The sequence below is a fragment of the Bubalus kerabau genome, chromosome 6, assembly GCF_029407905.1.
Source record: "Bubalus kerabau isolate K-KA32 ecotype Philippines breed swamp buffalo chromosome 6, PCC_UOA_SB_1v2, whole genome shotgun sequence".
Classification (NCBI taxonomy): Eukaryota; Metazoa; Chordata; class Mammalia; order Artiodactyla; family Bovidae; genus Bubalus; species Bubalus kerabau.
This window is the reverse complement of record NC_073629.1, coordinates 10,411,057-10,435,639: the sequence shown is the minus strand read 5'-3', so window position 1 is coordinate 10,435,639 and position 24,583 is coordinate 10,411,057. Positions and strand designations below refer to the sequence as shown.

Genomic DNA, 24,583 nt, shown 5'->3' with positions numbered 1-24,583 from the left:
GGGTCTCCTGCATTGCAGGTGGATTCTTTACCAACTGAACTATCAGGGAAGCCCCAATCCCTTTCCAGCAACTTTCAAATCTGGTACCCTATTCATTCGTTCACTTATTCGTTTGCAAATGTTTGTTGAGTATCTATGAGTGACCCAGACCCCCAGTAACAAGAGAAAACTGAGGTTCGGGGACATTAGGTGGCTTACACATTGTGGCACTACTAGTCAGACGTGGTGCCCTGACTTTGAACACAGAGAGTGCAGCCCTTTCAAAACTGCAGTGCCACGTGTCCTGAGATCCTGAGTGTTCAGCTCAAATCCATCAAGGCAGAGCTGGAACGCGGCTGGAACAGGGTGGGCACAGGGCGGTGTGGAGTTTCCCTGACTTAACTGTAACACCTGTCAACTGAACAAAGACGAAGGCTTGTCCTTTTCCTGGGTGTGCTCTCCACCCGGGGATCTGGTGTCTCTTTTGCACATAGGTCCATATAGGCAGAACATAACCTGTTCTCTGGCCTCCTCACCAGTGGTTTTTCCACGTCACATCCCACAATCCCCAGCCAGATGGGAGGGGGATGAGGATTGGGACAGCACTTTTCCAGCTCCTCGGCTCAGCCCCAGATTATATTTTCAGTCGCGATCGACCCCACTCCTTATTTCTCTCTTGGATCCCCCTCCGGACTTCCCTAACCTCTTCTACGGCTGTCATCCCTGTTCCTGGACCTTCTGACCCCCATACCCAACTTCTTTCCCCCCACCAGATCCTCATTTTCCCCGCCCAGAACCCCAACACAATTGAAAACACGTGAGGTCCCCATCCGAGGTTCTCCACACCCGGGACCTCACCATCTCAGCCGCACGCCCCAACTCGGCGCCTCCACCGCGTCTGCAGCCCACAACACCACTTCCGCGCAGGGTGTTGACGCGTTACCATAGTAACCAAGAACGCGCGCTCCTTGGCCCAGGCCCCGCCCCCGGCCCGGCCCGGCCCCGCCTCTCCGTTCCAGTTTGGCGGAGGGGCGAGCGCAGTGGCTTCAGGAGTCCGAGCCTCTGCCTGTGTCCATTCCCGCCGGCGCTGAAGCACGGAACCCTATCTCTGAAAGAATGACCCTCTCTGGAGCGCCCCGATCTTCTTCACTTTGCTTTGGCTGAACTCTTAGATCAAGATCCAAATTGTCAAGGTCCTAGCATGGGTCCGGGTCTAACTGCTGCCAGGCCCTCCAGGAGCCAGGCCAAAGTTCAAGATTTTCCCCCTACTCCCCATTTAGGTTACCATGGTTACCGTTGCCCCAGTGTGAGGAGCCAAGCCAAACCCTGGTGAGAATTTAGTCTGCAGAGAAGCAAGCAGGATCCCCCGAAACAACTTTCAAAACAGCAGACTCTGGTTTGACCAAAGAAAGGACTTCCAGCAGTGAGGATATGTATGTAGTTTAAGGAGCAGTTCCTTAAAATGTTGACTTCACACCTCCAGCTCAGAATTACCTGGAAGAGTTTATTCAAATAAAATGTAGATTCTACCAGACTATCTGAAATCGAAATCTATGGACCTGGCTCTAGGGAACGCACCTTTTAACGCTTCCCGGTTTGTATGTACTATTCTGGAAAGCTTTTTAGGAGTTTTACGATTTTCGCAGTTTGGTTTGGCACCTCTGCCTCCCAATCTGCCTGCAGTGCAGGAGACCCCTGTTCCTTTCCTGGGTCGGGAAGATTACCTGGAGATGGAAACAGCAACCCACTCCAGTATTCTTGCCTAGAGAATCCCATGGACAGAGGAGCCTGGCAGGCTACAGTGCATAGAGTCGCAAGAGTCGGACAGGATTTAGAGACTAAACTCTACCCCCTCCCAACCTGCAGGGAGAGAATTGAACTGGTCCCCCCAGCCATACCTGCTCCAAGCCTCAAAAAAACCTTTCCACTCGACCAAGTACTGATAAACTGAACTCCTGGACCGAAAAGAAGCGGTGACTGCAGTCCTATGAGCCACTTCCCCACCCCTAGACATCTCTCCACAGCCCACCTTTCTGGAGTTTGCTCCACCCTGACTTTTGTGTTGCAGAGCCACTCACTGCCTCCTGTGACATACTCGGGCTGAAGGATTGGCCGTGGAGTTAGGGCTGCAGAGGGCTGTTTACAAGCTTCAGGAGAGTGGGGGAAGGGAAGCCAGGTCACCCCCAGCTGTTTTAAAAGGACTCAACTCTGACAAGCTTCACATTCCCTCCCCAGATTTCCCAGCCTTAGCTCCTTTGGGATCCTCCTGACAAATTGAGGGAGTGGGGCAGGCTGAAAGTGTTGGAGGTGAGATCAGAGGGAGGGGGAGGCAAGAGTAGCTATCCTTCCAGGGACAATCCTCCCAGCTCGAGGGGTGGTGGGGGAAGGGTCTGGGCTTTCCTACTGCGGGCACCCTTCCTTCCCCAGCCTCTTCCCTGGAGCCCAGAGAGGAAGGAAAATGAAGTAAGCAGTCCCCTGAGGGCTGGATACTTCCTCTACATTTTCCACCCAGTTCTCACAGCCGCATCTGTGTGGAGGGAGTTATTATCCCCATCGCCAAAGAGGAGACTAAGGCCAAGAGAGTTTACTGTCCGAACTCAAAAGTTCTCAACCCAGGCTGCCTCTCTGAGGAAAATGTGTGAGGTTGACTCAGGAAGAAGGGGTCGAAGGAATGCAGGGTAAAGGAATTGCCTCCCAGGCTTTTGTCCCTGGTGGCTCAGACGGCAAAGAGTCTACCTGCAATGCAGGAGATGCTGGTTGGATCCCTGGGTCGAGAAGATCCCCTGGAGGAGAAATGGCAACCCACTCCAGTATTCTTGCCTGGAGAATCCCATGGACAGAGGAGCTTGGTAGGCTACAGTCCATGGAGTCACAAAGAGTCGGACACGACTGAAGCAACTTAGCATGAATACAGCTTCAAAAGAAAGTTGAGGGAATTCCCTGGTGTTCCAGTGATTAGGACTCGGAGTTTCCACCGAAGGGGCATGGGTTCGATTACTGGTCTGGGAACTAAGATCCTGCATGCCACACAGCCCAGTCAAAAAAAAATTGCTTGAAAAATGGACAGAGGATCAGAATCAATGTTTTTCCAGAGAAAACATACAACAGCCAACAGGTACATGGAAAGGTGCTCAATATCACTCTCAGGAAAATGCAAGTCAAAACCACAATGAGACATCACCTCACACATGTTACAATGGCTATTATCAAAAAGACAAAAGCTAGTTAAGCAATTATCCTTCAATAAAAAATAATTAAGAAAAAAAGACAAGAGACAATAAGTGTTGCTGGGGATGTAGAGAAAAGGGAATCCTTGTTCACTGTTGGTGGGAATGGAAATTGGTACAGCCTCTTTGGAAAACAGTATAGAGGTTCCTCAAATAATTAAAAATGGAACTACCATATGATCCAACAGTTCTGCTTATGAGTATTTATCCAAAGGAAATGAAAACACTGCTTAAAAGGATATATTAACCCCATGTTCACCACAGCAATAGCCAAGACATGGAAGCAACCTAAATATCCATCAATGTATAAAGAAAATATGGTGTGTGTATATATACAATGGAATATTATTCAATTGTTTTTTTAAAAAAGACTGAAATCTTGCCATTTGCAACAACATAGGTCATCCTTGAGGGCATCATGCTAAGTGAAATAAGTCAAATAGAGAAAAACAAATACAATATGGTATCACTTATATGTGGAATCTAAAAAAATAGAGAACTCATAGGTACAGAGAACAGACTGGTAAATGCCAGAGGCAGAATAGGGGGTAAAAAAATACAAACTTCCAGTTATAAGTCCTGGGACTTCCTTGGCTGTCCAGTGGTCAAGACTCCACATTTCCACTGCAGGGGGCATGGAGTCCATCCCTGATTGGGAAACTAAGATTCCATTCACCATGCAGCATGGCCAAAAAAATAATAAAAGTCCTGGAGATATAAGGTACAGCATGGTGTCTATCGTTAGTGATAGTGTACATTTGAAAGTTGCAGATCTTAAAAGTTCTCATCCTAGGAAAAAAATTATAACTGTATGTGGTGATGAATTATTGTGGTGATAATTTCACGATAAATGCAAATACAGAATCACTGTAGTGTACTCCTGAAACTAATACAATGTTATATGTTAATTATATCTCAGTAAAAGAAATTAATGGATTTATGAGACAAAAGTCATAAAAATGAACCATGAAATCAGTAAAAATTATTTTGAAACTGAGAAGCAAATTGAAACAAAAATTTTCAGATTATCAAAAAAGGTAATCCGATAAATGTTAGTCGCTCAGTTGTCCAACTCTTTGTGACCCCACGGACTGTGTAGCCCACCAGGCTCCTCTGTCCATGGGATTCTCCAGGCAAGAATACTGGAGTGGGTAGCCACTCTCTTCTCCAGGGAATCTTTCCAACCCAGGAATCAAACCTGGGTCTCCTCCATTGCAGGCAGATTCTTCACTTTCTGAGTCACCTGGGAAGCCCCAATTCAATAAGAAGAATAGAAAAAATTTTGAACAGAATAAACAAGTGCTTGGATTGTTTAATAATCCAATTAACCAGAAGGGAAAATCACATGAATATATTGGTGAAGTGTTAAATTTCTTGTTGGTCTGACATAAAAGATTGACACTGATGGTGACTGCGTAAAATTCACATTAGTCCACTCCAGCACTCTTGCCTGGAAAATCGCATGGACGGAGGAGCCTGGTAGGCTGCAGTCCATGGGGCCGCTAAGAGTCAGACTGAGCGACTTCACTTTCACTTTTCACTTTCATGCACTGGAGAAGGAAATGGCAACCCACTCCAGTGTTCTTGCCTGGAGAATCCCAGGGACAGGGCAGCCTGGTGGGCTGCCATCTATGGGGTGACACAGAGTCGGACACGACTGAGGTGACTTAGCAGCAGCAGCACACTAAAATGAGGTATGACAGTCTTGTCAGTAAGTGCCATCAACTCAAAGAATATTTAAGATTATGTACCCAACCATCCCCTCAAATCCTACAGCTCACATAAGAAATTTCACAGATTTCTCAAATTTGACAGCAATCAAAAAACTGATACAACAAGAAACTGAAATGAATGAAACATTCCAATCTGTCAATAATAAAAGGGCTGATCAGAATCATGCCAGAGGAAAAACTGGTAGTTCTTGGCTGAGCTACCAGGGAAGCCCATTCTCTATAAAAAGTAATATTAATATTATAAAGCCACTGACATGTGGAGAGACAAAAAATAAGCAGCCAAAAAAAGGTAAAAGCGGAAACTCTTTTACACTTGTTTCAGGCAGCGAATTTGTTGACTTAAGTGTGCCACGTGAGAATTGTGAGTTAAGCTTTCCTGGGGACAAAGTGAGGACTGCACCCCAGAAGACAGCACCTCAGAGAGCTCCGAGAGACTGCTCCAAAGAGGAAGAGGGGAAGGTCATACATATGTGATCTTGGTAAAGGAGGCACACAGGCAATCAAGCCCGTTTATTTTATTTTTTTTTTTTTATTTTTTAACTTTACAATATTGTATTGGTTTTGCCATATATCAACATGAATCCGCCACAGGTATACACGTTTATTTTTTAGAGAGGTTCTGAGAGTCTCCTGAAGCTTCTGCTCGTCACAAGAAACAGTCGTCACTATGAAGGATTGTAGTGTTTTTCTAGATACGAGGAGATGGAAGAATTGGACTCAAGACCAATTTAGTCTACAGACCTGTCCTGCCAGTTTTCCAGAAGCATTAGAGGGCCTTATTTCTGCTCTCCGCCCTGAACTCCTTCAGGGGGGCATTGAGGGTCAGTAGCTGCAGCGGCACGTGATTCAATCCTTGCAGAGGTGGATGGTGGGCACCCATGGCAAGAGTCAATTTGTGGTTGAGAAATTCATACAGATCTTATGTTATTATTATGTATCTTATTCTTATGTATTCTTAACCTTATGTATCTTATTCTTCCAGATGTCATGATGCTTACAGTATTTGCCAGATTTTTTTTAATGGATAATTTTTTGTGACTTACTATTCTAATTATGTGTTTGCTGCTGCTGCTAAGTCACTTCAGTCATGTCCAACTCTGTGTGACCCCATAGACGGCAGCCCACCGGGCTCCCCCGTCCCTGGGATTCTCCAGGCAAGAACACGAGTGGGTTGCCATTTCCTTCTCCAATGCATGAAAGTAAAAAGTGAAACTCATAGCGACCCCATGGACTGCAGCCTACCAGGCTCCTCCGTTCATGGGATTTGCCAGGCAAGAGTACTGGAGTGGGCTGCCATCACCTCCTCCGAATTAAGTGTTTACTCCTCTAATTAATTTTGTATCATTTTTCTTAAAAGTGGCTTCCCAGACTTCAGGCCTCACAAAACCCAGCAGTTCTGCCCCTGATAAGTAGGAAGCAACCTTTCCCTTGTCAGCAAAATTTGGCTTAAGTGCCCAGCCATGTCTGATGGGACTGGGGCAGGCGCCCTTGCTCTCACCTCCCAACCTCAGCTGCTCTGCCAGCTCCTCCCTCACTGCCCTCTTCCACCTTCTCCCCTGTGCCCTTCCTTTTCTTCCTCTCTTCTCCACTTGCTGCGCATCTTTGGGATTTCCCTCCTTCTACTCCGACCCCCAACCTCTCTATTCACTCTCCTCCTCTGCTCTGCCCCATCCAGCATTCTCACGCCCAGAAAGCTGAGGGGTGAGAACAATGGGGGACAGCTGGCTGCAGTCGCCTGAGGAAGAGGGCAGGTCTGGATTCTCTGCTCAACCCTAGCCCCACCTCTGGCTGCCTGACCCTTCCTACCAAGTCGCCACTCCCAGTGAAGTCTCAGAGTAAACCCTGGATTGTTGGCCAGGAGCCCAGAGCTGAGAGATTTGCTGGGTGCCTCGGGGTTGGGAGCAAAGCCCAAGGCCTGGGCTGGCTCCCATAGCTCCTCCCCACCCCACAGGGCCTTGGGGTGCTGAGTTAGGCAAGCCCCATCCGGCTGGTCTCCTGAGATGCTCCCCATGTTGGCTGAGGCAAGAGGGATAAGAATTTTGACTCTGTGATGAATCAGCACATTTAAATGGGAGGAGCCTGGGAGACAGGACCCAGGGGAGCCATTTGGTTAAAATGAAAAGTCTGGCCTTTCAGTGGACCATGTCTCCTGCCTAAGAGCATGAGAAAGGAGACTCTGATTCTTTCTCTGTCTCTTTGAAATGCATTTAGGAACCTGTATTTCTGAGCACAGGGATCAGAGTTGCAGACCCTAGACATGGGATAGTGGGGAGCAGGGCCACACATGTCCAATGGGCAAAAAAGATGGGGCTTCTGCATTCCTGTAGAAGCTTTTGTGTTCAGTGGATGGAGTTGTGGGTTAGTGGGGGTCTGCTACACTCCTGTTCTCTCTGAACTCCTTTGCTATATGCACACATTCTGGCATTTCTCCAGGACCCCACTTCCCTCCTCTGGGCCTGCCTCCTGTGGCAGCTTCTTCTCCATTCTTAGGGGTAACACCTGCCTATGAAGGGAATTCTAGGAAGCCCACTCAGGTCTTGCTAAAGCAAAACTGTTTCCTAGGCTGTTGAGAGCCCACCGTTCTATCTAGGGCAGCCTGGAGGGAGCTCTCCCCATGACCCATGCTCCCGAGGCAGCACAGTGAAGAAGGATAGGAGTGACTAAGTTTTGGGAGCCAGACCAACAGAGTTTGACCCCCAGCACAGCCGCTTATAGCCGAGAGGCCTTAGGTGACCTGCCCAACCACCGGAGTCTTGTTCCCTCATCTTTGAGATGGATAATAGCCCAGAAGAGAGGGGCTGTGAAAGGCAAACCAGGTTTAAACCTCAGTTTGCATACTGCCTGGTGTCTTTCTTCCCTTTCCCTTCCCACAAAGCAGGGGGATATTGGGGGAGGAGGGAATGCCTTTTGTCTTCAGTGTCGTATAAACATGACCAGGAATCAGACTGTAAATCCTAAGTTGCAAGGAAGCCTGAGAGACTGTTTCACAACCCCCTTCCTGGAATATTTGAACTCTCAGACTGCCTCAAGTCTTTCTAAAACAAAGTATGGCTTAAAACACAAATAAATACTTAAATGCATGAATTATTTTCCACCAGGAATTTACTGCCTTCCTGCTTTCTTCAAAACTCTCTTTCTCTTTCCCATTCTTAAAAACTGTAGAGCCTTCCTGCTACAGCCTGAGAGACCAAGCAAGGGGCAGGGATAGGAGGAGAGAGAGTTTGACAAGAAGAAATCTGGGGCCAAGGAGAAAGACTATGAGCACCAAGGCAAGAGTGGGGTGCAGTGAAACTGGGGTAAGAAGATGGTTAGGGTGAGAATGGAAGTGAGAACTGCCGGGTGATGCCTGTGGCTGGTTGGAGTCCCTGGGTCTAGAAGAGGGGAGGGAAAGATGAGAGCGTACAGGCCAGTAGGGCAATATCACCCTCTGATATTGGTGCCCTCCCCACTATGGGTGGAACACTGCCAGAGAGAGCCTCATGCTGGTCATACCTCCCGATTCCCTTAACCTCCCTACATGGCCTCGTTCCCCCTGGGCAGATAACTCTCAGGCCAAGAAGAAAGTCATCAATAAATCTGCAGCCTTCCCAACTTCAAAAATCTCATCTCCACCTTCCTGCCTGCCCCACGTTCTTGGGTCAGCATTGCCCTGGTGCCCTGGACACGCCTCCACACGCCTGGCACCGGCTTCCCCTCCTACGTGACCAGCACAGGCCCGGACTGGGTGGCGGACGCTGAGATAAGGCCAAGGGGGGAAAACCGCCAAAGCCAGGAAGTTACACAGCCTGGTTCCCCTGGCAACCCAGCCACAGTCGCCAAACAGTACAGGGTGGGGGGTTGGAGACAACTCCAGTTCAAGGCACAGCCAGGGCTGGCTCAGACCTCAATTTTCTTGTTGGAGAAACTTCTCTCTCTGAATCTCCTAGGACAGTGCTGCTGCCTAAGAATTACAGGGGGAGCCAGTTTAAAATGTAAATTCAGAGCACCACCCCCATAATCACCGCAGATTCCTGGCCTAACAGGACTAACTAGAATTTGCATTTCCAACCAGTTCCCCAGGGGATTTCAGTTCTTAGAGGGTGGCATGGTTGGGGAAGATCCTGGATGGGGCCTGAGGCATTCCAACCATCCTGTGTGTCTGCTGTACTCTCCAGTCAGTCCCATCCCCAGGGATGCTTGACATGGGTATTTTCAACACCTGGTGAGTGACCAGGAGTCCAAAGACCTGAATTCTAGTATATGCAGAACCAATTCAAAACCATGAACTTGGGATGAGCTCCTTCTGGGTCTGGTACTACTGTTTTGAGAACCAGGAGCCATCTAAAGACACTTGAGATGTGCTTTCTATTCTCAAAATCCCTGGGACCCTGGACCATCACTTACAGTCTCTAGGTTTCAGTTTCTCTCTTCTCCCCAAAGGGTATAAAAATATTCAAGCCTTCCCAAGTGGTGACAAGGCTTCCTGTCTCTGGAATTCATAGATATGGAAGTGCCTTGAAAGTACAACTCTCAGATATTGTCCTGGGGGTTGTGGTAGCTTTTCTTGCTGGAGGGAAATGCTAGGCTGTCAGTGGGCTCCAAAAAAATCAAGGAGCCTTGGGGTCAGAAACCCCAAGTTACAGGATCAGGGGCTGGGCCTTGAGGCCTCTCCATTAGTTCCTTTTTATAGCTGCCAGTTCTGCCAGTTCTTCATTTGCCTTTGAGAGGTGGCTGCTGGAGAGTTGAACTTTCTGCGCTCTTCCTAAGCCTGACCTCTCCCTTCCTCACTGTGCCCCAGCCTCCACCCACAGAAAAACCACAGTTTGTGCTGGCTGCAAGTGGAATCCCTCCCCAGTGTCAGCCACCAAGCCAGGGAGCACGATCACGGGGTGAGCAGTTAACTTGGACTTCTTCTGCCACAAGTTTAAGTCCCAGTTCAGCCACCTGCTGGGTTCTGCAAGTTACTTTTATCCTCAGGTTCCCCATCTGTAAAATGGGGGAGAATAATATTCCATGTGTGTTCGTCGCCCAGTTGTGTCCGACTCTTAATGACCCCATGGACTTTAGCCCCCCAGGCTCTTCTGTTGATGGAATTCTCCAAGCAAGAAAACTGGAGTGGGTAGCCCTTCCCTTTACCAGGCGATCTTCCCAACACAGGGATCGAATCCAGGTCTCCTGCATTGCAGGCAGATTCTTTACCATCTGAGCCACCAGGGAAGCCCATAATATTTCATGACCCAGACCCAGACACCATTAGCTTAGTGGCTGAAGCCAGAAGCCTGTCTTTCTGGCTCCCTCTCCCCACTTCACTCTGCACAGAATACTAAACAATTTTGAACTCCAGTCTCTTCTTTCCATCTTCACTGGCCTTCCCTCCCCAGCTGCTCTCACTTCCGTCTGGACTGCTGGAGTAACTTCCTGGAGTCGATCTGCCTCACTCACTAGATAATTCCAGATAATTCTCTACCCTTCCTAGGTCATTCTCTACCCTGCAGCCTAAGGAATTTGGCTAAATTAAAACCCAACTCTCATCTCTTCATCCTCCTGCTTAAAATCCTTCAGTGTCTCCCCCTTTGACCTTAATGAAAGGTCCAAAATTATTCATTGACATTGAAGCCCCTCTGATATTGTGCATTTCTCAGCACCCACCCCTCCCACCTCTAAACACGTCCATTCTACTGTCTGGCCCTGTACATTCCCATCTCCAGCTCATGCCCATGCTGCAGCCTGACTGAGAACACCACCCTCCCCATCACTACTGGCCTCTCCCTTATGCTTCTAATTATCCTTAAATCCTCAGTTCACACCTCACCTTCCAGAAATCTTCACTGATGTCTCTCCCCGTGAGGCTGTGCTAAGTCTCCTCCTCTGGCTTCTCACCTAGACTCCCCTTCAGTTCAGTTCAGTCGCTCAGTCGTGTCTGACTCTTTGCGACCCCATGAATCGCAGCACGCCAGGCCTCCCTGTCCATCACCAACTCCCGGAGTTCACTCAGACTCACGTCCATTGAGTCAGTGATGCCATCCAGCCATCTCATCCTCTGTCGTCCTCTTCTCCTCCTGCCCCCAGTCCCTCCCAGCATCAGAGTCTTTTCCAATGAGTCAACTCTTTGCATGAGGTGGCCAAAGTACTGGAGTTTCAGCTTTAGCATCATTCCTTCCAAAGAAATCCCAGGGCTGATCTCCTTCAGAATGGACTGGTTGGATCTCCTTGCAGTCCAAGGGACTCTCAAGAGTCTCCTCCAACACCACAGTTCAAAAGCATCAATTCTTTGGCACTCAGCCTTCTTCACAGTCCAACTCTCATATCCATACATGACCACTGGAAAAACCATAGCCTTGACTAGACAGACCTTTGTTGGCAAAGTAATGTCTCTGCTTTTGAATATGCTATCTAGGTTGGTCATAACTTTCCACCACAAATCCCATTATATTACAACCAGCTCTCTGCTCTTCTCGCTCCTCCCAGGAGGGCACAGACTACACCTGCCTTGTTGAGTGCTGTATCCTCCACCACTCAATAGATGCCTTGCCCTGAACAGGTGCTCAATAAATATTTTTTGAAATAGTGAAAGGACGAATATAATATACGGGTTAAATCCTTAGCACAGTGAGTAGCAGAAAAACGGTGGTGAATCGGTCATCATCACGACTGTGATGGTTTCAGCCCCACACCGAGCCCTCATGGAAACAGAGCTCCCAACTCAGCCCTGCCAACAGTGGGGTGAAATGGTGTGGCAGCCCCAGGGCCTGCGGCAAAATGTGTGTGAGCCCCTCCACACCCACCCTCCACCAGCAGCTTTGATCTGTGCCGGTGCAATCCCTGGTTCTCACCCTGACTCGGACCTCTTTGCCCACCCCCATTCCAGGCAGGAAAAGAACAGCACCTTCACCCTCCACTGAGACTCGACTTCTCACCACGGAGCTAGTGACTACTCCTTTTTCTGGAGGAGCAACTCCCACCCACAACCCCAACCAGCAACCCCACTCCTCCGGACAGATCAGGGAGAGGATCCCTGAGACACACAGCCTCAGCTCACCACGGTATCACCACCAGCCTCCACTCCAGAAATGATCCAGGACTGTGGGAGGCTGGCCAGTGATCCTCCCAGAGAGCCCTACTGGCATTTCTCCAAAGGCACTTATCGCTGGCTTTCTGAATTACCTTGGCTCGTCTCCGTGTTTTATCTCACCTACAGGATTATGCACTTTGTGAGCAAAGAGATCATGTGTTAATAATCTTCATATCTCCTATGCCTGGCATAGGGTAGAACCCCAATCACTGTTGAAGGAATGAATACATGAATGAAAAAATGGGTTATATATGAGTGTTTCCAGACAGAATTGCCCATTTTCCACGTTAAGAAGATGAGATTTGTGGAGAAGGAAATGGCAACCCACTCCAGTATTCTTGCCTTGAAAAGTCCATGGACAGAGGAGCCTGGTGGGCTGCAGTCCATGTTACATGACTGAGCATGCGTACAGAGCATGCGTACAGAAGGGAGATGGGTTGGTAGCAACAAACTGGTAGAACTAAAAAAAAAAAAAGAAGATGAGATTTGTATTATTATTGAAGGCATTCCTCCTGACCCTTAAGAGAATCCAGACGCTAAAACACCTGAGTCAAGAGGATCATTTTTCCTAATTTCTCTATGTGGAACTTCAGTGCATTTGCTTTTAATCTACCTCCCCAGCCACTGGGACTAAAACTCATTTCTTTGCAAGGAGCCGATTACGAATTTACCTTTAGCCTTCTCTTCAACAAATTTAATCCCAGGCCCTTTACTGCTCCCTCCCTGGGGCCCTACTGTCCAGCCCTTTCCCTGTTTCACTGATCCTTGGGCCTTTTGCCAGGCTCTCAGAGACCTCCCTGGGCTGCACGGGCAAGAATGGACCTACCGTTGCCCGCGGAGCCATGCACAAGGGCTCAGATGCTTACACTCTGCCTACACACACCTCTCCGCACCTCCAGTCCCCAGTCCTTGGTAAACACATGCTCACAGGCAGCCTCCACACATGGCCACTCCGTGAGCCCTTGTGCTGTGAATTCTCACACCTGGATGCACATTCAGCACACAGGAACAGACCGTGCAGAACTAAGTTATTTCCACACAGGTCAGCCTCACTGTGAATCTCTCTTCCTCCTGCTTCTCCATCTCCTGCTCCTCCTTCCCCTGCTCCCTGCCTCCCTGCTCCAGCTCTCCTTCCCATCAGCCACCACAGGCCAAGCCTACTTTCCCCTTACCTACACAGTGATTTTCCACTTCAAGGCTGAACGCAAGGAGTAAATGAACCAAAGTTGACTCTTACCTCTTCCCCCTGCCCTCCTCCCACTTTTCTCCTGCAAGGCCTCAGTGCACCTTCTATTTGCCCATAGCACACAAACCACTTTCCATCCCCTTCCCAACCACCACTCCTCTGGCTGTAGGGAGGACTGACTCCTCAGGTTTTTACCTTTTGGAAATGAACAATGAGGAAGCATCAGAAACTGACAGACAGGCTGGTTCCATTTCAGATCCACTCACAGGCTGGGTTGGTTGCTGGGACGCTGGGCTGGCTGGGCACCATGCCGTGGGATTCGGGAGTGTGAGGGCCTTGTGATATTCACTCATTCATTCATTTATTCATTCAACAAATATTTATCCAGCAACTACAACATGCCAGGCACTACTCTGTACCAACAAAACCAACACAAACCTGCTCTTAAAGACTATGCATTCTGTGGGTGGAGCCAGAAAATAAATAAGTAAAATTTATTGGATATCAGGTGGTGATAGGAGAAAGCAGGGAAGGATGATGGGGTGCAGGTTGCGGGTGGAGTGTGTATAGTTTTAAATAGGGTGGCCAGGGGAGGCAGTACTTGGAAGGTGACATTTGAACAAAGACTTGAAGGAGAGAAGGAACCGCGGTAACTCCTGGGAGGGGAGATTGTTCGGGGCAGAACAGACCCGCAGGCACAGGGTGTTGGGGAACACCAGTGTGCAGAGCCATGGGAAATGAACTGCTAGCAGATGGCAGGGAAGGGGGGTGCCATTCAGAGTTCTTCCTTCCAATCCCAGGGCTGGGACCCATTCTGGCCTCCAGGGCCTGATGACGAAGCAGGAAATATGAGGGGCCAGATTAGGGATGAAACTGTGACCTCAAATAGAACAAAATGCTGGAATGAAGCCATCAGAAAACCAAACAAAATGTTGAGTTGTCAGTGGAGGTCAGTTCCAGAAGGAAGGAGCTGAACCTGGAGTGAGATGGATTAAGGGGAGACATGGAGGGGCCTCACCCAGCTTGTCGGTGGGCAGCGGTTGCAGCCAGGAGGGAGGCTGGGCACCTCTCAAAATTCAGTCCCAGCTGGAGCAGCAAGGCTCAGTGAGCTCTCAGCCAGGATGATCTGGATTCAAAACTCTACTTGTTGTTCAGTCCCTAAGTTGTGTCCGACTATTTTGCAACCCCATGAACTATAGCCTGCCAGCTCCTCTGTCTGTGGCATTTTCCAGGCATAAATACTGGGGTGGGTTGCATTCCCTTCTCCAGAACTTAGGGATTGAACCTGTGTCTCTTGAATCTCCTGCATTGGCAGATGGATTCTTTACTACTGAACCACCAGGGAAGCCCTCAAAACCCCAGTCCCTCCACTAACTCCTTATGTGGTCTTGGGCAAGTTTCCTGTCCTGAGATCCAGTATGTTCATCTGGGAACAAAATGAAGGAATAATACAGTAATATCCACTTTATGGACTATCATGGGAATCTGCTGGGAGAACACAGTGGTTCTCAGTCTTGGCTCTGTGGTGTGCTGGTCCCAGAAAGTCGTGAGGCTGGTGGCCAATAATTTGTAGCTGCTGCTGCTGCTGCTAAGTTGCTTCAGTCGTGTCCGACTCTGTGCGACCCCATAGACGGCAGCCCACCAGGCTCCCCCTTGCCTGGGATTCTCCAGGCAAGAACACTGGAGTGGGTTGCCATTTCCTTCTCCAAATTTGTAGCTATTAATAGTTAAATCAGAGAAGAGTGCAAACGGTTTTTCAGTTTAAACATCAGTGAATTCAGTGTTGTCTCTGCAATGACATCACTCTTCCTTACTGGCATTCCACAAAGCCTTCCTGAATGGGAGATAACTGGGAGATAATGGCTGGAGTGAGAGCTAACTCCCTGGGAATTCGCACAGAGGCGGCAGCCTATCTTATCTGTACTACAACCCAAGGGAGTGCAGCAGGCAAGCAAATACTGTCTCACCCATGGCTGGGGTTTGGATAAGGCGGAGAGTCCCTGAGCTAATGGCTAATGCACAGCAGTGGCCTGGGGCCTGGCACACAGTAGGTGCTTCTTGGCAGAGGGAGCCGCAGTGGGGTGGGAGGAAGGAGAATGGAAGGTCTCTGGTTATCTACCCACTGCACATTCTGTCACCCCCAGGCACAATGCTGCGGCTTTCTCCCGCCTCAGGAAACAAAGATAAATGGTAGTAAAAGTGGGGAGAGGGACAATGGAGGCCAGGTTGGCTGGTGGGGGTGGGAGCTGAAGTGGGGAGGGCTGGCTCAGGGCCTCGGGGGAGATGCCAGATCTGATGGGAAGGCCGTGGGGTTGGAAACTACAGGTGGAACATTCTTGCCCAGGTCAGGGGTAGGAGTCAGGACAACCCAACCCCAAAATTTAACAATTGTGGTCCAAGGCCACCCATCCAGAAGATGCTGCTAGGCTCTCGAGAACATGCAGCTCACAAGTGTCTGATCAACAAGGCTTCCTCCCTCCAGTCATCACTAACTCCTTCCAGCTCACTCATGCCCCTGTTCACCAGACCCCCACCACTGCAACCCCACCCCCTCAAGCTGATCTGGCCAGCTCCAACAGAAGCCACCTGGCATCAAGCCTGTGGGAGAGGCCTCCAACCCAGACACTTGTCAGGACTCAGGACTGGGGGGACGGCCAGCCCCACCTTCCTGCAGTGACTGACAGCCGTTCTGGTTGTGGGAAGGGCCCAGCTAGGTGAGGGCCCCCCTCCTTCTGGATGCTACCCACATATCCTGTCATCATGACTCCTAACCTGAAGGCAGCAGGGAAGGCCTGTCCCTTCTCAACCCCTCACCTAAACAAGTGAGAAAAAGAATGGGAAGGAAGCCAAAGATGGGGGGACACTTGCAACCTTCCATCTCAAAACCCTCTTCCCTGGAGCCAGTGCCCATACTTCCCCCACATCCCTCCCTTCCCCACAGTGGGTTCCCCCCAGACACAGCCAGAATCCATCCAAAAAAAAAAAGACAGAGATTCTTTATTTAAATCAGCAAACTCAGATTCTTCAAGCCCCAGCCCATGGTGAGCAGCCTACCCTCCCAGGCCCCTCACCCCCACCCCTTAGCCACAGAAAGGATGGAAAATGAGAAGCCTGGGGGCCTCTGCCAGGGCAGGCTGCCTCCGAAGTGTGGTGAGTGCAGTCCAGCTGGGGCTGGGGCAGCAGCGGCCACAGGCCCCTCCCTATAAATTAAGTCCCTGCAGCCACAGCTGTGGGCAAGGCATACTTGTGGGGGGAGAGGGCCGTCAGGCAGCATCCTTGATGCCCAGCTAAGGAATGGATTAGGGCACAGGGCTCAGAGGGAAGAGGCCAGAGGAAAAAGAAGAGGTATGGTGCAGAGAGGGGGTGAGGTACCCCCCGGTCTTGGTCCCAGGGAAAAAGAGGCCAGTTGGTCCAGTTTTGTGGGTTTGGAGAAGGGAATGTATTAGTAAGCACAAAGGGGAGGCCACCGTCGGGCACCCCCGGAAGAGAGAGGCCAGGCCCCAACCCTGGCAGAAGGGAGTGCGAGAGCTCCTGGGGGCTCTCAGGGAATGTCAATGCTAAAAAAAAAAAAAAAAAAAAACACATATATATTAACCATTCACGGAGGGCAGGGGCAGGGCTGCACAGCAGATCAGAGGATCTGGCGCGGCATCCCGTAGCCGGTCATGCCTGCCTGAGAAGCCCCGCGGTTGGTCCCCATCTGTAAGCCAATCACATTCTTGCCCTCCTGCAGTTGGTTGTCCGAGAAGTACCGAGGGTTCTCCTTGGATTTCCTGGGTGGGAAGTGAATGCTGGTTAGGAGGAGGGTGGAGGCCGCCCCTGTAAATGTCCTCCCAGGGCAGAGTACAGGCTTCTCTGGCGTAAGTGCTGGTGCCCGCTCTGCCCCAGAAAGCGCTGAGTTCACCACCCCTCGTCTCGCAAAAGGGACTGTCCCTTGCCATCCCAGGAAAGGCGTGAGGATAGAGATAAGGGATGCGGAAGTGCTTTGTAGAAGGCGTTTCCCAGGGACAGGAGTAAGCATGATCACCACGCTGGCCCAGAGCCTGGGCTGCCCAACGTACTCACTTGGGAAACCAATTAGGATCCCCAGAGAAGAGCCCATCATCCCGGGCTACCGCCAGCCCGCCCAGATTCATCAGCGTCCGCTGCACACAGGCCATGTTCTTTCCTGGGAAGAAGGAGGGGTTGTAGTAGCCTCCGCGGGGCTAGGGTCCTGAATGTCAGGCTTCCACCTCTATCACTAAGTCAGCAGGCCCAGCCCCCAAATTCTTTTACTCTTGATCTCCCTATTCTTCTCCATTCCAACCTCCAACATGGTCAACTGCTCTATCAAAACACAAACAAATGAACACGCACACACATACACACTCCACTCTGTCCTCAGGGTGCCAGAAACCTGCCCCTTCTCCCTGGAGGAGATGGCTCAGGCCAACCTCTGGTCTTCTGGACAACAGTGCCCTGGCCCTGGCCTTGGCCCACCTTCCCAGAGGTCCACAGTCTGGAAGATGTCAGTGGTGTTGATGCCATAGCGCTCGGCTGCTTGCAGGAACTGGGAGATCTGCTCCATCTGCTTGAAGGCCATGGTGGAGGCCTGGATCTTCTTCACTGGGGCCTGCCCCTCGGGGTACAGCCCATTAATGAGCTCACACAGCACCTGGGGGAGGACAGCAGTGGTGAGGCCGTGCCCACACAGATCACAGGGCACCACCCTCAGCTCCAGAGAACGACACAGGTACCTCTCCTACCTGAGGACAGTTCTGACTCCACCTGGAGAAAGCCGCGGGCTCCTTCCTGCCCAGACCCTGCCTCTGAGCCCAGAAAGTGAGCCATGCTATTCAAGGATCACTGACTAGAGCACACCTCCCCCAGCTCTTCCCCTGGCGCTCCTCCTCCTTCCTGTTACCTAAGGCTTCCACTTCCCTTGGTGGGAGGGAGGAAAAACAGGAGGGCCTCTGCTCGATGGAGATCCCTGGGCTCAGGAAAGCTGGGGACAGGGTTGCACTCCTCTCTTCGGCTGAGACCATGCTCGCTCCCCCGGTGCGCTCACCGTGCCATCCTTGAGCCAGTTCTGGAAGTTCTCGCGCCCAGGCTGGGGCCGGCCCACATCCTTGCGGCACTGGCTGGTGATCCACTGGATCAGGATTTGCTCCAGGTCCGCATCGTACTGTTTCTCAATCTTCTGCTGTACCTCCCGGCTCAGGCCGTAGGAAGGTCCCCTGTTGGCCATTCCGGAGGCTGGCGGCAGTGGCTGTGCGGGACTGGGGAGAGGACACAGCCAGGCCCGCGGTCAGCACTCTGCAGCCTGCGGAGTGAGGCACTGCCCACAGGGACACACACCGAATCCCTCGGGTGGGCCCCAGAGGGGAGAACAGCTGCCAAACGAGAGCATCTCCCCTTGGCCCCTGTGGGTTCTCCCACCCTTATGACAGGAGCCTGTCTACTATATTGAGGCTTCCCATTAGATTTCATTTGAATGGTGCCACTCCTACAATGAAGTATAAAACCCACTGGAATAGAACATAGGGTAAATGAGGTCAGGATTGGTGGTTCAGCCCCTCATTAGGGGTGGTCAGCTTTAGCAAAGGCAAACTGGTCATTCTAACCCCAGCTGTGCCTTTTCCAGTCTGGGAAGGAGAATGATTTAGAAAGAATACGCAGTGGCTTGGGAACCCATGCCAGGAGTTAGAGGACTGGACAGATCAATTAGCCACTGGGTTTTCATTGAGCTTCCCAGGTGGCACTAATGGTAAAGAATACACCTGCCAATGCAGGAGATGCAAGAGATGTGGGTTTGATCTCTGGGTTGGGAAGATCCCCTAGAGTAGGAAATGGCAACCCACTCTAGTATTCTTGCCTGGAAAATCCCACAGACAGAGGAGCCTGGCAGGCTACAGCCCAGGGGGTCGCAAAAAGTCAGAAACGACTGAGCAACGAACACTTTCACTGAGCACCCACTATTTGCGCTGGGGCTTGCAGAAGAGACAGAAATCCTTGATTCTAAAGTTGCACATAATGCCATCAGAGAGACAAAGACAGCACATAGGAAAGTACAAGAGTTGTACAGGATGAATATTAAACTACACAGATCATGTTATTGTTATTTAGTTGCTAAGTCAACTCAACTCTTTTCCAACAACATAGACTGTAGCCCACCAGGTTCCTCTGTCCATGGGATTCCCCAGGGAAGAATATCAGAGTGAGTTGTCATGTCCTCCTCCAGCGGATCTTCCTGACCTAGGGATCGAACCCACACCTCCTGCCTTGCAGGCGGATTCTTTACTGCTAAGCCAGCAGGGAAGCCCATTTGCCGCAGGAATTAAGGGAGGAGTATGCACAGAAGCCGCCTGGAGGGCTTCCTGGAGAGGGAGGGTCTAGGAAGGCCCTTAACAGATTTCACTAGGCAATGGGACTTTCCATAAGAAATCAGGTATTACTTAATTCCACTTTCCTTTCTAAAAGGAGTGGGAGGCAGAATGGCTCCTGCAAAGGTGCCTATGTCCTAATTCCCAGAACCTGCAAATGTTACCTTATATTGCAAAAGGGATTTTGCGGGTGTGACTGAATTAAGAATCTTGAGATAGGGAAAGTACCCTGGGTCATCCAGCAGGGCCCAATGTACTCATAACAAGGGTCATTATAAGTGAAAGAGGAAGGCAGTTGAGTCAAAGTGGGAGAATGAGAGGGAAGTCAATGATGGAGTTTCACAGGGCCGTGGACCAAGCAATGCAAGTGGCCTCAAGAAGCTAGGATGGAGAAGGCAATGGCAACCCACTCCAGTACTCTTGCCTGGAAAATCCCATGGGCAGAGGAGCATGGTAGGCTGCAGTCCACAGGGTCGCACAGAGTCGGACACAACTGAAGCAACTTAGCAGCAAGAAGCTAGGAAAGGCAAGGCGTGGAATCTCCCCTAGGCACCCCCAGAAAGAATGCAGCCCTGCCGACACCTTGATTTTAGCCAGAGAGACCTAGCACCGCAAGATATTAAATGTATTTTGCTTTAAGTCACAAAATTTGTGATAATTTGTTATAGCAGGAATAAGGCCTAATTCAGGAGCCTTGGGTGATATTAGTTTGAGGACCTCAGTCAGGAAGAACGGGGATGGGGGTGGCTTCCTGACCGCTGGCCTGAGTTGACAGGACCACACCTCGCAGGGGCAGTCTGTCCCCACCCGCCGCCTTGCTGCTTAAGTCCCCACACTCAGAGCCCTGTCCTGGAACGCCACACGTCAAGGGGGAGCCAGGACCAGAGATGGGATGGGACTCCATTCCTGCCCCCCATGGGCTCTTCTTTCTGCTCTGAAATAGAGCTGGCTGATTGCACAGAAAAGAGGATGCCCCAGACCAGGCACCTAAGTTGGAGGGGAGGGAAGGGAGACACGCCCCCTCCCCAATCTGGCCCCAGGCCAGGTCAGGCTTGAGGGATGGAGTCAGGCACACAACAGGAGGAGCTGTCCTACCGCCTCCTCCCTGACCCTCAGGGCAGGTCACAGGGACAGCAGCTGCCTCAACCCCCCTCAGGCCTAGTCTCTGCCGGTGCTCGGTTCAGGCGGCCCCTCCCCACACTCCAACAGGGCTGCTCTTTCTGACTCCAACTTACGGGGCTGCACATTTCCTGCAGAGATCCTCCCCATAAATCAGCTATTTTTAAACCTCATTAAGAGCAACCCACCCCCACTTCACCCAGCCTGAAAGCCCAGCCAGATAAATGTCAGTCTGGGCCTTGACCCACACACCAGCCCCACACACACTTAGCTGGGGGCAGGCAGGCCGGTTGGGCAGGCCAGTTGGGCGGCTGAGGTCTGCGGAGAGAGCAGACAAGATTCCCTGCCCCCAGCCCAGCCCCAACAGCTCAGCCACCACTCAGTCTCTGTGAGCCTGTGACCCTGCCGCATAGGCTTGGGAGGCTTGGGAGGAAGGAGAGGGGGCCAGAGGCTGCTGCCACCAGGAAGTCCCCTTGTCCCAGCTCCTTGTCTAGACCTCACTTCTGGGAGCAGCTTCACTGCGGTCACCTGGGCCTCAGGGCTGTGTCTCCATGGAGCCAACTGGCCTGAGGCCCAGGGATCACTAAGGCCAGGAAAGGACAGGAGAATGATTAACCCAGAGACCAGGGTTACGAAGGGAGAGCAGGGCCAAAGCCTGACCCCTCCAGTGTTGCCTATGGAGGAGTAGGACAGACTCAGCCCCCCCAGGTCCACCTCTGGGATGGATGTTGAGAGCCCTCCTAAACTCTGGAGCCTGGACACAGCTGGCAAGGTCACAGGCTCCAGCTGCAGTGTCTCAGCTCCACTCGGGGCCACTGCCTTAGACCTTGCGGTGCCAGAGCCATGAGGCAGAGCTCTGGCAGGAGGGAGAGCCATGAGGCAGCCTGCCCACAGCTGCTCTCCCCACCCCCACGAGCAGACAACCTCTGTGGAGCCGTGGTTGCTGGAACTGCAGTGGCGAACCCGGGGCTCGCCCCTAAAGGAGGGAAGGTAGCCAGCTGCCTACTGGAGTGGGTAGAAGTGGGAAATGCCCAGAGCTGGGGGTCCAAAGGGAAGCCAGCTGCACAGCTTGGGGGGTGGGCTGGCAGTGAGTAAGGTGAACTCCAGAGGTACTCCAGACAGCAGTGGGAACAGCCCTCACCCCGACCCACGAGGTTACAACAGCTGGGAGAGGGGAGGGGCTGCAAAAGGCACTCCAGCCCTCAGCCGCACCCAGACCCTGGCTGGACCAGGGACGCTTACCTCACCCCACCGAGCCGAGGAGCTGATGCCAAAGAAAAGGCGGACGTGGGGGTGGGGTGGGAGGATTCCAGGGCTCCGGGCAGGGGTGTTGAATTGTGAAGACAAAGGGACTCTCCATTCATCGTGCAGAGAGGACACAGGGGAACTTCCCAACCCAGAGGTGGCATTTAGACTATCCTGAAAAAGCGAAGTGGGAACCCTTGCCTCCAAAGTGAAGTGCCACAGGGAGCAGGGGCGGTGGGAGACCTACGACTGAGGGGCCACCGTGGGGCAGCCCCCTTGCTATCCAGTCAGGGAGCAGCAGAGAAAGCTGAAGCTGCACAAACAGGAAGCCACAAGGCTTGCATGGGAGGAGGGGTATGGGGGGGGGGGGGCGTTGCCATGGCTTCTGTGTACCAAACACAGGAATGGGGCAGGGTGGGGGCACCAGGCAGAAACTGCCACTCAGAAGTGGTCAGGAGGCGCTAAGTGGGATCAGAGGCACGGCAGGGGGAGCAGAAGTGGGATCCTTGGAAAGGGGTCGCTTCACAGGTACAGACAGGTGCAAGGGATTCCTCAAGGAAGCAGCTGTGGAGGGAATAGAAGCATGTGGAGAAGGAAGTTACAAGTGTCGGGGTAGACATGTCGATTCAAGGAAATAGTTCAGAAGAAATATCCTGGCAACAGAAGGTCCATTCGGAGCTAGAGAGCCCCTTAGCTGAAAATCCTGGGGGGAGAAGGGATGGGGTAGGGTGGAGGGGGGGGAGGATTAGAGGCCAATCCCCAGGGGGGCTGGGGTGGGGCGTGGGGGAAGAATTGCACTTGGACAGACTTATTTGTTGATTCTGGAAGGGTAGGGGCCCACTGGCCTCACCCTACCTTGGCCTCCTCTGCAGTTTGAAGTCTTCCCTGTGGACTAGGAAGGAGAAATTGGAAGTGGGGTTACAGACCTGGAGCTGTCCCTCTGGTGCTCTGGAGTCAGAAAACTAGGAAAACCACGGGTCTCCTCCTACCCCGGATCCCCATACTAGTCCATTCTCACTTCTACCCTGCTTCTTTCTGCTCGCGGATACCAAGCTTCCCCAGAACATCACCTGCAGGGGCTCCAGCAGAGAGCGCGGGGCAGGGGGGTGGGGGAGGTCTGCGGCAGTCGATTTCCGGTCCTGCTGGTCCGCCCCCCGCACAGTCGCCCCCACTCGCCACACCCTAGGCCGTTACTGGGATGAATCACCCCCCGCCCGCCGCTGGAGTGACGCAGCGGTCTGGGCAGCCCGCCTGCCCGCCCGCGGCCACCACCGACTTTCCCAGCAGCAGGGGGCAAGGGGTGGGGGCGTCGGCTCCCGTAGAGGCTGGAGGCCTGGAAAGAAGCCATCCTCCGCCAATACCGCCTCCTACAGGTAGGGCACCCCGAGGCGCTGTCTGGGCTGCAACCTCCCAGATGCTTGAGGTCGAGGGACCCTCCTGGAGAGGACTGGAACTTCAAGTCCCCGCCCAAACCCGAGAAGGCGAGGCCACTGCGGGACCCGAGCACGGCGGCCCCTCGCCCTAACTCGCGACAGCCAGTCCTCAGAAAAACGAACTTCAGAAACGAAGAGGGCAGGCAACACCCACACGTGCTCCTGGAACCAGGAAGTGAAGGGTCGCCTGGGAAGACCCGGCGGCGCGGAGCTGGCCAAGGGTGGGCGCCGGAACCCTGTACCCTGCATCACTCTGGGCCAGCCGTATAATCAATCCGTGACCCCCTCCTTTTCTCGCCCCAGCGAGACCCGGGACTAGAGCCGGCGGGCGGAGCGCAGTCCCAGAGTCTCCGATCCCAACGAACGCCCCGTCTATGCACTAGCAACACCGCCTGACCTCATCGCTCAACAATGCGGGGGTCAGAGCCTGGGGACGAACCTGACAGCCCAGGGCGGGGCAGAGCAGTCAACGGACCCTTGCCTGCCAGCCCTCGATCCGCAAGCCTACTGGAACGAGCCGCAGGCTCGGGATTCTTGCTTTCTAGAGACCGCGCACATCCCACGCCCTCAAGGACCCTTCCCTCCAGCTTACGGTTCACGTGGGTCGGAGAGTTGCGCACTCGAGGCGGGGGCCGCAGCGCGAGTGGATCGCCCGGGCGGGGCCGGGGGTTTTCAGCCTGCTCCCGCCTCGGACGGGGCGGACCAGGGGCGGGGCAAGGGCCGAGAGGGTTTAAAGGCGCCGCAGTGCAGCTGCGGAGGGCAGTGCTTAAGAAAGAGAGGGGCGGTGACCAGACCCTGAGTTAAAATACCTGGAGGCAATGGCCTCAACCCTTGAGAACCTCTACCCCTACCCCAGAGTCCTTAAACGTGTGCCCCAGTGGGAAACTATCTGCCTAGGTTAGCGTAAGACTGTGGGCGTTTTTATGTGGAAAGAATGCTTTTGGCTCAAATAGGGTGGTTAGGTAAACGGAGGCACAAGAAAACATTCCCCTAGACACAAGTGACTAGGGTGTGGCAGGACTGGAACTAGCAGGCCAGGACAGCTCCCACATGTGGTCTTGCTCCCCACCTTCTTCAAGCCTGGGCAGAAACTAACAGTGAGGTCATTCCTCGCCCAGGGCCCAAAGGGCGTGATCAGCTTTGGGACCCAGGGTTCAGACTTGACTTCTTTCTCCTTCATTCCCTCCCCTATGACCTGGCACCTCTGCTTTATCCTGGAAGGATCAGAAGAGCCTTCAGTGGAGGAGA

The 24,583-nt window shown here is 52.2% G+C and overlaps 2 protein-coding genes across 2 annotated transcripts in view; both read right to left on the bottom strand.

Annotated features, from left to right (window-relative positions):
• CFAP45 (cilia and flagella associated protein 45) overlaps positions 1-910 on the bottom strand; it is a 29,837-nt gene extending 28,927 nt beyond the window's left edge. The window contains exon 1 of the mRNA XM_055586731.1: positions 838-910. Coding sequence (XP_055442706.1) covers positions 838-840 — 3 coding nt within the window. The 5' untranslated portion in view covers positions 841-910. The remainder of the gene's footprint in view (positions 1-837) is intronic.
• Positions 911-16,147: 15,237 nt separating this feature from the next.
• Positions 16,148-24,036, bottom strand: TAGLN2 (transgelin 2). Its single transcript, XM_055583881.1, has 5 exons — positions 23,928-24,036; positions 18,224-18,434; positions 17,656-17,830; positions 17,242-17,344; positions 16,148-16,949 (listed from the first exon to the last, which is right to left on the bottom strand). Exons 2-5 carry the CDS (start codon positions 18,401-18,403, stop codon positions 16,808-16,810), a joined length of 600 nt encoding a protein of 199 aa, XP_055439856.1. The 5' UTR covers positions 18,404-18,434; positions 23,928-24,036; the 3' UTR covers positions 16,148-16,807.
• Between the last annotated feature and the right edge of the window lie 547 nt (positions 24,037-24,583).

Bases quoted from the DNA above. Each gene is read 5' to 3' on its own strand.
- TAGLN2 (XM_055583881.1), bottom strand. From the start codon at position 18,403: ATGGCCAACAGGGGACCTTCCTACGGCCTGAGCCGGGAGGTACAGCAG. The intron at 17,345-17,655 runs GTGGGCCAAGGC...CCTTCTTCCCAG, and splicing joins GACTGTGGACCTCTGGGAAG to GAAAGAACATGGCCTGTGTG. The intron at 16,950-17,241 runs GTGAGTACGTTG...CTTCCCACCCAG, and splicing joins GATCCTAATTGGTTTCCCAA to GAAATCCAAGGAGAACCCTC.